The following is a 13101-nucleotide window of genomic DNA, read 5'->3' on the forward strand; positions in this document are numbered from 1 at the left end:
CACGCAAGTTGGGTAGGGACAGAAAGAGGATCCAAAGCAGGCTCTGTGCTGACAGCAAAGAACCCAATGTGGGGTTTGAACTCACGAACCATGAAATAATGACCTCAGCCAAAGTGGGATGCTCAACCGACTGAGCCCCCCAGGTCCCCTCTTCCTTACATTTAAAAATCATGAAAAAAAATCATGAATACTTCAATAAACTAGTTTTGATATTAGAAAAATATCATTTTAAATTTAAAATGGATCAGAGAGAAAGAACTCATTTTTGATAATGAGGGTTCAAATTGGTAAAGGAAAGTTCTCAAAGTACATTAGCTTTTTAATGGCAGAACAAGGGTAAGAATAGCACTTCTGGGGATATTCCCAAGGGATACAGAAGTGCTGATGCATAGGGGCACATGTACCCCAATGTTCATAGCAGCACTTTAAACAATAGCCAAATCATAGAAAGAGCCTAAATGTCCATCAACTGATGAACGGATCAAGAAGATGGAGTATTACATGGCAATGAGAAAGAATGAAATCTGGACATTTGTGGCAATGTGGATGGACCTCGAGAATGTCATGCTAAGTCAGGCAGAGAAGAGACAGATACCATATGTTTTCAATCATAGGTCTAACAGGAGAAACTTAATAGAGGACCATGGGGAGGGGAAAGGGGGAAAAAGAGGGGGAGGGAGGCAAATCATGATTCTTGAATACTGAGGGCTGATGGGGGAGGGGGAAAGGGAAAAAGGGGTAATGGTCATGGAGAAGGGCACTTGTGGGGAAGAGCACTGGATGTTATATGAAAATCAACTTGACAATAAACTATAAAAAAAGGTTCTTAATTTCTAGCCCAATATTTCTGCTTTTCTAATACATGATATTAATGGATTAAAACCTAAAATAACAAATCCTTGATTTCTTCAGGAGGGTTTTATAAAATTTAATTTATAAAACATGATTCAAGTCAAATGAATCTGTCGTGAGAGCTAACAAACAAAAAAATAGTACTTACTTTGTCCAAAAGTTTCTTTGTTTCTTTAGTCAGATCATCATGTGAAAATTTACAATTGTCTCCTTGGTAACACTTTGCTCCACTGTGATAGAACTTACACGGGAATTCATGTAAATAAAAATATTAAGGAATAAACCAAGTAAAATCAAACTCTAATATTTTTAAACCAAAAATTTTTCAAAGGGAAGTTATTTTATTTCCCTAAAGAATGCCTCAGTTTGCCCTTTTGAAGCACAAAAGCTAACTAGACTTGGTTTATGTAATGTGCTATTTTAAATTTACAACCAAAGTAGCCTTTCTAGGTTGTACTTAGGATTTTTTAAAACCTCAGTTAAAATAAATAAATAAAATAAAACCCCCAGTAATGTTTTACAATCTCAATATTTTGGTTAACATATTTTTAATAAAGGATATTATGCATATAAATGCAGTTCTCTCCTTTGGTACAATATCCTTGTAAATAAAATTTGCAGATCTCTTTTCTCTTCTCCAGCTCTGCATCATGATCAAATTTACACTGATCTCCCTGTCAAAAAAGAAAAAAAAAAAAAAAGAGAAACATTGAATTTTCTCTATGGTATTTCATGGTAGAACTATGGACATATCTTCAGTCTTTAAATAATGAGCCAATAGTAATTCAAACAATCCCTTGGAATTTTTGCCCACGACAGTGAGTGTGGCTATGTGCAGAGAGGCAGCATAGTGAGAGAGGCCTCAGAGGCTACTGCCTGGCTTCTATCAGCACTCATCCTTTTGAGCTATTGGGGGCACTTATTTAATCTCTTGGTTTGGCCATGTTTAAAGTGGGGATAATATGAAGCGCCTGGATGGCTCAGTCAGTTAAGCATTCAACTCTTGGTTTGAGCTCAGGCCATGATCTCATGAGACTGAACCCTGTGTCCTGCTCTGCACTGACAGCAGGGAGCCTGCTTGGGATTCTCTGTCTCCCTCTGTCTCTGTACCTCCCCCACTCTCTCTCAAAAGAAATAAACATTAAAAAAATAAAATATTAAGTGGGATAATACAGTAACTACTTAATAGGTTTGCTGTAAAGATTAAAACACTTAATATTAATGATCTACTTTGAACAGTACCTGCCACACAGTCAGGTTTATGTGTTTGTTAAATAAAATCTAATTTCAGCAAATTATATTATTATCCCAGAATATAATTAAATGAGCTCTGACATATAGTATTTCCATGCAAGATACATCTCAAAGAAATAACTCATATTACAACTATATGAGAAATGAAAAAACTAATCACCTTCAAAAGACTACACTTTAAAGACTATTTTGGAAGTTAAAATGACTTATAAGATACCCCTATAAATTTACCTTAATACATCTCCCTTCCAGAAAGTATTTACAGATTTGTTTTCCTTTGTGTTCCACTGTGTGCTGATTAATGAATTCCTGAGTCATAACCTTCCATTTTTTCCCTGGTTTACTATACTGCAAGAAAAATAAATCAATTGAATACAACATATGCAATACTAAAGGTATTAACATGGGTAGTCAAATGGATTGAGAAAGCAGTACAATTACAACTTAAAGTGGCTAACACTGGACATTCAGACATTATCACTTACTTAGAGAGTTATAGTTCTATACACTGCTTATTGCTACTAGTGGTTCCAAAGAACCCTATTTCTATTTCAATGAGGATGTGCAGCTACTCTTTAAAAATAAAATTATAAAAAGCTTGAAAATTAACAATAATACTCAGTGTTGGCAAAGGTATGATAAAATGCAGACTCTCATATATTGTTGATAGCTATATTATAAAAGACTTATAATATCCATATTGTTTGATACAGAATTTGCACTTTTTAGGAGTACTTTGAGGGAATTATCAGAAAGGCACACATATATTTATTCACAAAAATAACTACTGCAGAATTACTTACATGATAAAACAACAAACAAAAACCTAGAAATACTATACATATCCCAGACAAGAAGATCAGTTAAATATGGATCCATTGTAGACTACTATGTAATTATTAAAAACTGATGAGACAGAAAGACAATTGGGAGATGGAAAGACAATTTGGGGACATAAGAAAATGTTCACAGGGGTGCCTGGGTGGCTCAGCTGGTTGAGCGTCCCACTCCTGATGTTGGCTTGGGTTATGGTCTTGCCATTCATGGGATCAAGCTCTGCATCTGCTCTGGACTGGCAGTGCAGAGACTGCTTGGGATTCTCTCTCTCCCTCTTTCTCTGCCCTTTGTGCTCTCTCTCACTCAAAATTAACAGACATTAAAAAAAGAAAGAAAATGTCCATAATACTTTATTAAGTGGAAAATTTGATCCCAATTTTATAAGAAAAAGACTAAAGAAGAAAAAAGAAAAAAGACTAAAAGAATATACCCCCACATTTAAGAGTGTATGTCTCTTGATGGACTCCTCAAAAATTAGAGATTTTTTTCCACGTATGGTTATTTTGTACTTCCTTTAGGAAAATGAAAGAGGATACATTTCCTTTAACTTTTAAATTAAAAACCATAACAAAAAGAAATGTATTGTAGAAAATCTCATAGCCCTACAAGTTTTCCTTAGTTCTCCTTAAACCGCTATTCAACGTTCCCCCCTCCCATTCAACTTTCTCTATGAGTACAAGAAGACTGATTAACAAGTTGTGATGCTTAGCCATGCTAAGAACTTACATTCATGAGCTCTATAAAACAACACTATTTTCAAACACTGGGTATGCACCATGGTTTGCATATAGTAGGAGCTCAATAACTATGTGCTCTTCTAATCTGATTTGTTTCCTTTTCCCTCAGTTTGCTGGCAATAGAGAGCAAAACACAACCTACTGGATATAGGAAATTGCCTCACAGTAAACATTTGAGGCAGGAGATGGCTAGATTTACATCTGATCCTTAGCACTTACATTAGAAATATGTTTTATGTTAAGAATTCTGAAAATAAAAAGTATAAAAATACCAAGAAAACAATCCTATAGGTTCTTTTAAAAAATATAAGCATATTCAAATTGCCCCAGGGAAACACACTGAAAGTGCTTATACTATACTCTGATAGGATCATTTAAAATGTCTTAAATTTATGTAGATTTTGACTCACAAATATTTTTTATTTCTAGGCTCATTTAGAACAAATAGATATAAATGACCAGCTCATACATGCCTTCTATACAAAGAATGGTGGCTACAATAAAATAGGAAGCCAAGGAGAATGCATTATATAAAATCAATGGGCCAACTTGAAGAATTCTGAAATTAAAAAGTAAAAATATTAGGGAACAACCAAAAAAAACCCAAAAACATCCTTAAAAATGCACCAAGTTGTACCTATATTTCATTAATAACTCACTCTATGTTACTTTCTAATGATATGCCTTATTGTTTTAATAGAGGATAGTGGGTTTTTCAGTTTTGTTCTTTAGTTTGGGTTAAATGAGTAGAAAGTATCTCAGTATCCATAACTGTGAGAAATCTAATTATAATCATGATATTCCAGAAAATCTAAAGCAACTTTAACAATAAAATTTTAGGACAAAATAAAGTGCCTAGATCTGATCTTTTAAGTCTGAACCTACAGAAGCAACATGAATGTCCTCTATCCTTAAGATCACTTGTTATGTAAGAGCTGGAAGAACCAGTCATCTAGTTCAGCACCCTCATTGGACAAGTGTGGAAAATGAAGATTAGAGAAAATAGTGACTTGCCGAGGGTCATATGGTGAGTGAGCAGTCAGGATAGAACTCTTTGCACTGTATCACACTACCTCTAAGAAAACACAATTCAAGAAAAGAGGGAGAGGAAGGAAAAATGGAGGAGAGAAGGAAAACTAAACTACCTACTTGGTTATTTCAAAATTAATTTAATCTAGAAGACGTATTATATTGGTATAAGGAACACAAGCATAAAATGTTTTTTAAATATATAAGGAAGAGGAAATGAAAGGATCTGCCAGTAAAATAATAAATATTCAGAGAAAATCTAACAGCTGTTATAAAGACAAAAAATTAAAATGCTTTATGACTAACAGAATAAATAAGTCTTTCAAATCCATCAAAAATGTGCTTGTTCTATGACTACCCTTGAGTTTTTAAGACTATTTATATGAACATCGAATTATCTGTGAATTTATCTGGCTTTTGGAGGATCTTACAGTCCCCGGACAGGATGAAAATGAATCTACGTTGGCCACTGTAGCATGTTCACTCTACTCTGAATAGGCCTCCCCCAGACTACTCCCAAACATGTGCTATATGCTTGGGCTCTGGCACTCTCCTGGTTGTTTCTGGAATAAGAAGAAATCTCTCTTGACAGCCAAAAAACTGACAGAGTTGGTAACATTTTAATCTTAATAAACAAAAGGAAAAATATTCTAAGTCTGATGAATGTAAAACAAAGAGTTTATTCTGATTTTCTATACCATGATATATAATCTTTTAGTTATAGTCCAGATCTGTAAACATCTAAAATCTCAGTGCTTGGGATGCCTGGGTGGCTCAGTTGGTTAAGCGTCCAACAATTGCTCAGGTCATGATCTCACAGTTTGAGTTTGAGCCCCAGGTTAGGTTCTGTGCTGACAGCTCGGAATCTGGGGCCTGCTTCAGATTCTCCCTCTCTCTCTGCCCCTCCACCGCTCACACTCTGTCTCTCTCTCAAAATTAAATAAACATTAAAAAAATGTTTTAACTATTAAAAAGTATAAAATAAGATGTCAGTGCTTGAAGGGCTCTTTAGAGTTAATTTAATACCATACTCTCATTTTACAGATTAAGCAAATTGAAACTCAGAGACAGGTAGTAATTTGTTCAAAACCTTCCTTTCTTGGAAGGTATTTTTTTTCCAGGTATAGTATGTAAGTATTGGATATAGGAGATAACTTAATTTAGAAAGTATTCACATTAATTTAGTCTAGGGAAAGCAGCATATTCTAGAGAGTCTGGGAAGATGGATAGACAGGTTATAATCACTCAGAAATTCCAAGCTTGTTTCCAAAGCTGCTATTCTATGGAAGAGTGAGTGGCTCAATGAATGTTAATAGATGTGGGTGTGGGGGAGGGAGAGAGTTCAGGGTCAAGTAAAATTTGAAAACAAATTGGATTGAACAAAGTAAAACAGGATTTTTTATATCTAACTTGCAAAGAGCCTTTAATACATTAATGTTAACTGAGAATCCCCAAGAGCAGAGTGGCATGTGTTGTGTTTCACTAATTTACCTGGGCCTGAATTTCTTTTTTTAGCTCATACTTATTAACATCTCCCTAAATAGTATACTAACAAGTACGTATTAAGAAATCTGTGCCCATTATCTTTAAACCCAGACATCAGAAAACCAAACATTTTCAAGTTACAGTATATGGCTATCACTTTGCTCTCACTCAAGGTTGCAGCTTTTAATGACCTACCCTTGCTCTGTATAATTCAATCTTACTGGAACAGTGACAGAATACTGGAATTGGACGACTTTAATCCAGAGCTGCCAAAAGGCTGAAATGTACATGTTCAGAATTCAATTCAACACATATTTATTCGGTATCTACTATACAGAAGGTACACAAATCCATCTTTCCAACCATTTATATCTTTTTTCTTCTCTTTCAATGCTTTCAGTTCTAATAAGTTAATTTACCACTACGGTATCTCCTTTCTTATTAGCCATGCTACATATTAAGCTATTAACATTTTATTTCCATCTGGGGCAGTGACTCCTAGGAAAGGAACATACAACAGACAACTAATAAAAGCATACAGTTTTGCTTTCTGACATACCAATTTTATTTTGAGGTGCTTTCAAACACATCTATTTTATTTCAAGATGACCTAAATTTGCATCTTGATAGGAGTATCATGACTATTAAAACACTTCTTCAAGAATCTGTTTATACACATTTGATCTTAGCTAGAAAATTTTTATTTACAAGAAAGTAGCATTACAATCACAATGCTTTTTTTGCAGCCAAATAGGTTAAAAGATAGAAAAGCTTTCCTTGGAGTGCCTGGGTGGCTCAGTTGGTTGAACAGCCGACTTCAGTTTGGGTCATGATCTCACAGTTTGTGGGTTCAAGCCCCACATCTGGCTCTGCTACAGATTTTGTGTCTCCCTCTCTCTCTGCTCCTCCCCCACTCCTGTTCTGTCACTCTCTCTCTCTCTCAAAATTAAACATTTAAAAAAATTTTTAAAAAAAGAAAAGCTTTCCTCATTATATATAAATTTTCAGTACCTCTTGAAAGTCATCCATTCCTGAAAAAATATTGGGCCCTTTATTGGTTCTTCCCCCACGGTCTTTGCGTTTGATTTTCTTCGGCAAACCACGTCCACGACCAACATTAAAACTTTTAACCCTCTGTTCAATACCTAAAAGAGTTAAAATGTACTTCAACTATTACAGAAAAACAACACAACTGTCAACCTATTAGTTTATAGGGAACAGGATATTTTAAATAGTATATAATGTGCAGTGCAATCTTTTTCTTCCTCTCCAGATTCAAAGAAAAAAATTAAATTTTTACATTTTATTTCCTGGATATTGCTTTTCTTTTTTTTTCCTCAAGGGATTTAATGATAATAAGAAAAGGAAGGCACAAGAATATGCATGACTAGAGAAATCAAATCAAGTTTTGATCTTTTCAATTATCCTTAGAATAAGGAATTTTCAGAGAATTAAACATTATATTCATTCCTAAGGAAGTCTGTAGATATCAGTGATTAATTTAACCAAGTTGAGTTTCTAGTGATAATTTTGAGTAGATATCACATATATTTCCAAGTAAAATTTATATTTGTCTTACTTTTTAAAAACCTGGTACTAAAAATATCTAAAATTATAAAAATTAAATATTAGGGTAGAATACAGAGTATTTCTCATTTTACCAACATTCCATCGAACTAATATATTTTCTCATGTATTAAGTGATCTTAAACCTACCAAACAGCAAATAAACATATGAAAAAAAAATGTTTTACTTCATCAAAAAGAATCAAAGAAATTAAAAATCTTAAATAACATACCAACTTTCACCTGAAGGAGTATTGGTAGAGATTTGGAAAAACTGGCATTTCACAAACTGGTGTGCTGTTAAAATCTGGTCTATCAACTTTTTGGAAATCAACCTTGGTATGTAATTCAAAATTCTTCAAATGTGTGGCTATATCTTTTGACTCAATTCTGTATTTCAGAATTTATTCTTAGAAATATTTGTGAAGATGTTTTCTTAGACATATATAAATATGCATGGTTAATCACAGAATTAAAAAAACTGGGTGCAACTTAAATCTTAAGTCTTAAGTTGCACTAAAATAGTGGTTACTATTATACAAACCTAAGAATCCATTAGACAAATTATGGTAGATCTACTAAATAGAAGGCAGACATTAAAAGCTACTCATTAATGTAAGAATGAGATATACTTCATAGTTAAGGCAAAAACCAAGTAAAACAGCATGCGTAGTTTTTTGTTAAAAATAACTGTCAGAAAAATTCTGGGAAAATGTACACCAAATATATTAATAGTCATTATTTTTTAGTGTAGGGATTCAAATTATTTTTGTTTTACCTTTGATCTTTGTTGGATTATTGTTTCCACACACAGAAAAGTTTTCTGCAGTTGACTATATATTACTTTCATAACACAAAGGGAGAAATGAATGTCAAAATAAAAGAATACTCAATTCTTTAACAGAGAAAACAGGAAGAACTTGAAAGGGAAAACCCCAGGTGGGAATGGATGAGCAAAACCTCTCTATGTTCCCTTCTTCCCCAAGTGGAATGATTCCTGACACCACTATGTCTAGACTTCAAGAACAAACTTAATAATTGCAATAGCATATGCACAGGCAAATTCCTTTCCTTTTTACGTCAGCAAAGCCTGGATACATATTTTTCAAAGGAATTTTGCTAGGAAATCAAAAAATAAAGTAATAAAAATTACCGCATTTACTCATAACTAATTCCTTTTTTCAATGATAATTATAGTAACGTAGGATTTGGGTGCTCACTGCTTCACTTAAGTCTCATCTTGCTCCAGTTTTCATGAAGCAGACATTGAGTAGACAATTCTTAAGTCTGACTTGACCCTTATGTGACCCAGAGTTTCTATGGCAACTTGCCATGATCTCTCCGGGGACCATGTGCCTCAATATAGCAGATGAACTGATGAGCACTCCAGAAATTTCTTTAGTTTATGTTCTTATTTCCAATCTTGAAGAATATCCATAATCCTAAGTACATTTGCACAGCAAAGATGATCACCATCTTTGAAAGTCTAATAAAAGAATAGCTTCCCAGAATTCTCTCCTTATAGGTCTAAAATATAAAGCAATGCATAGAATAACAGAAACAACTGAAAAAGGTAGACTATTTTTTCAGTAAACTGATAACATTATACAAGGAAATGGGAAACTAGTAACGGGAAAGTAGTTTTACATTTTTATATACTTTAAAAATATTAGGGTATCTTTCTAACTCAAATATTAAGATACTATGCAGAATGAAATATTTGTAGATGTTTGTCATCAAATTTTAAAACTAAAGAAAAATGAATCCAGGAATCACAGGAATAAGCAGATCTTGAGAAGAGACTAAGAAATTTAAGAATTTACTCCATTGCTACCTATTGTTAAGGTTCCCATGTTAAAAAATAGCCCAACCATTTCACACTTACCTTGCTGAATTTTCATTCTTTGTTTTTTCCCTGTTTCTTTAGAAAATGATGATCCTAAAGCAGTGCTTGAGGTTTCTTTAGCTTGTCTGTATTGTTTCAGATGACTGGCAAAATCTTCCTCTGTTTCCTGACTGTAGGTACCAAAGTTGTCATCACTGTATGTACTGTACTCATCATATTCTTTACTTTTAAATTTTTTGTTATGTTGACTCTTCTTTGATGTCATGTAGCTTCCTGATAAATGTCCATGCTAAGTGAAAAATGGACAATTGTTATCAGAATTTTTCAGCTATATAAATGAATAGAGAGTAACACAGGACATCTTTTCCCTCCAGAATTTGGAGAAAGAAGAGGAAAGACAGAGTTCTGACTCTTAGCTAGTACTCGCCTATGACAGTATTTAAAACTAAGTTCAACAAGCTAAGTGCTACTCTGGTATTATTAAACATTATAATTAATGTTTACAGATCTGTGCTGATGAGTGTGTTTCGTTCCTTTTTTGTTTTCCATGTCTACTGTCTCAATATTTGTACACAAAAGTATACTTAAAAATCCACACTGTTATACATGAATTCCTTCTCTAAGAAATTGAAAAAAATCTTTTTGAAAATAAGTAAAATATATGGGTACCTGAGTGGCTCAGTAGGTTGGGTGTCTGACTCTCGATTTTGGCTCAGGTCACAATCTCATGGTTTGCAGACTGAGCCCTGTGTCAGGCTCTGCACTGGCAGTGTGCAGCCTGCTTGGGATTCTGTCTCTCCCTTTCTCTCCACCCCTCCCCTGCTCACACATGCTCTCTCCCTTTCTCTCTTTCAGAACAAATAAATAAACTTAAAAAAGAGAAAATATGGAAAATATAGTAAAATAGCTTGGAGTAAATATATATTCTCCAAACACTGTCCCAATGACAAGCTTAAGCATATTATACTTAATAAAAAAACCATATGTATGGAAATTTTAGAAAATGTTTATATCTGAGGTCTAACAAATATTTCTCTAAAAGTTACAAACATCTAGTAAATAAATTGCTCATTAAGAACTATTTATGATAATATTAATGATTAATTTTATTAATAATTTATTTTACTAAAGCATATGAAAAATAATAAATTTTAGTCCTACAGTTCTGTTTAATGGTAGTATTCAAGTCTACCTCTATTCACTAAAATATTTTTATTACTTCTATCATATCTTCTGTCAATATTTAAAAAAATTTTTTTAATGTTTTATTTATTTTTGATACAGAGAGAGACAGAGCATGAGAGGGGCAGGGGCAGAGAGAGAAGGAGACAGAGAACCGGAAGCAGGCTCCAGGCTCTGAGCTAGCTGTCAGCACAGAGCCTGACGTGGGGCTCGAACCCACAAACATGAGATCTGACCTGAGCCGAAGTTGGAGGCTTAACTGACTGAGCCACCCAGGCGCCCCATACCCTGATTCTAAAACCATATAAAGATACCACCAAAACACCCCAAAAAAGTATAGGTCTGTATCTCTGATAAAATATAGATTTAAATAAAATCTTAGCAAACTGAATTCAACAATACATTAAAAAATCATTCATCACATTCCAGGGGGATTTATTCCTAGGATGCAAGTAGTTCAATAATCACAAATCAATCAACATGATACATCATATCAATAAGAGAAAGGAAAAAATATGATTATTTCAATAGATGTAGAAAAAGCATTTGACATAAATACAATATCCATTCACAATAAAAATCCTCAACAAAGTAGGTTTAGAGGGAATATACCTCAACATAATAAAGGCCTTATATGAAAACCCCACAACTAACATCATATTCAATGGGGAAAAACAGAGCTTTTCTGGTAAGGTCAGGAACAAGAGAAGGATATCCACTCTCACCTCTTTTATTCAACATAGTACTAGAAGTCCTAGCCACAGCAATCAGACAAGAAAAAGGAATAAAAGGTATTCAAATTGAAAAGTAAAGAGTAAAACATTCTCTATTTGCAGATGACATGGTACTATACATACAAAACCCTAAAGACCACCAAAAAACTACCAGAACTAATAAATGAATTCAGTAAGGTCACAGATACAAAATCAGCATACAGAAAACATTGCATTTCTATACACTAATAATGAAGCAGCAGAAAGAGAAATTAAGAAAATAATCCCATTTACAGTTACACCAAAAATAATAAAGTATCTAGGAAAAAGCTTAACCAAAGGGGTAAAACATCTGTACTCTGAAAACTATAAAACACTGATAAAAGAAACTGGAGATGACACAAGCGAATGGAACGACATTCCATGCTCATGGACTAGAAGAAGAAATCTTGTTAAAATGTCTATATTACCCAAAGCAATCTGCGTATTTAATATAATTCCTATCAAAACAGCAATAGCATTTTTTTTTTTACAGAACTAGAATAAACAATCCTAAAATCTGTATGGAACCATAAAAGAACTCAAATAGGCCAAGGCAATCTTGAAAAATAAAAATAAAACTGGAGGGGCACCTGGGTGGCTCAGTTGGTTGAGTGACAAACTCTTAATTTTGACTCAGGTCATGATCCTAGGGTCGTGGGGATCAAGCCCAGTGTCAGGCTCTGCATTGAGCATGGAGCCTCCTTGAAATTCTCTGCTTCCTTCTCTATCTTTCTCCCACTCTCTCTCTAAAAAATAACTTAAAAAAGAAAAACAAAACTGGAGGTATCACAATTCTAGACTTCAAGTTATATTACTAAGTAAGCTGTAGTAATCAAAAATAGTGTGGTACTAGCACAAAAAAACACACACACATCAATAAACAAAATAGAAAGCCCAGAAATAACTGCAAAATTATATGATTAATTAATCTTTGACAAAGGAAGCAAGAATATGCAATGGGAAAAACAGTCTCTTCAGTAAATGATACTGGGGAAACTAGAGAGCTACATGCAAAAGAATGAAATTGGACCACTTTCTTACACCATACACTAGAAACAAACTTAGAATGGATTAAGAATCTAAATGTGAGACCTAAAACCATAAAAATCCTAGAAGAGAGCACAGGCAGTAATTTATCTGACATTTAGCCATAATAACATCTTTCTAGATCTGTCCCCTGAAGCAAGAGAAACAAAAGCAAAAATAAAACTACTGAGACTACATCAAAATAGGAAGTTTCTATATAGCAAAGGAAACAACCAACAAAACTAAAAGGCAATCTACTGAATGGAAGAAGATACTTGCAAATGACATATCTGATAAAGAGTTAGTATCTAAAATATATAAAGAACTTATATAACTCAACACTAAAACAATACAAAATAATATGATTCTATTAATGCTTCAATGATGTATTTCAATGCTCTAAAGAGTACTCTTTAATGAGTATGGATTTTTCTCTGCAGATAAGATACTTGACATAAAAATGTTTAATTTAATATTAATTTACTTCTCAGATTTTTTCACATCCTTTACAAAAATAATCTCCATATTCCTA

General features: G+C 33.6%; 1 protein-coding gene across 1 annotated transcript in view; it reads right to left on the minus strand.

The window, feature by feature from the left end:
* Positions 1-13101, minus strand: part of ZC3H6 (zinc finger CCCH-type containing 6) — a 58064-nt gene that overhangs the window by 9588 nt on the left and 35375 nt on the right. The window contains exons 4-8 of the mRNA XM_029937804.1: positions 9646-9895; positions 7206-7339; positions 2338-2454; positions 1415-1526; positions 1001-1110 (exon numbers count right to left, since the gene is read on the minus strand). Coding sequence (XP_029793664.1) covers positions 1001-1110; positions 1415-1526; positions 2338-2454; positions 7206-7339; positions 9646-9895 — 723 coding nt within the window. The remainder of the gene's footprint in view (positions 1-1000; positions 1111-1414; positions 1527-2337; positions 2455-7205; positions 7340-9645; positions 9896-13101) is intronic.

This window comes from Suricata suricatta, chromosome 4 (genome assembly GCF_006229205.1).
Source record: "Suricata suricatta isolate VVHF042 chromosome 4, meerkat_22Aug2017_6uvM2_HiC, whole genome shotgun sequence".
Lineage (NCBI taxonomy): Eukaryota > Metazoa > Chordata > Mammalia > Carnivora > Herpestidae > Suricata > Suricata suricatta.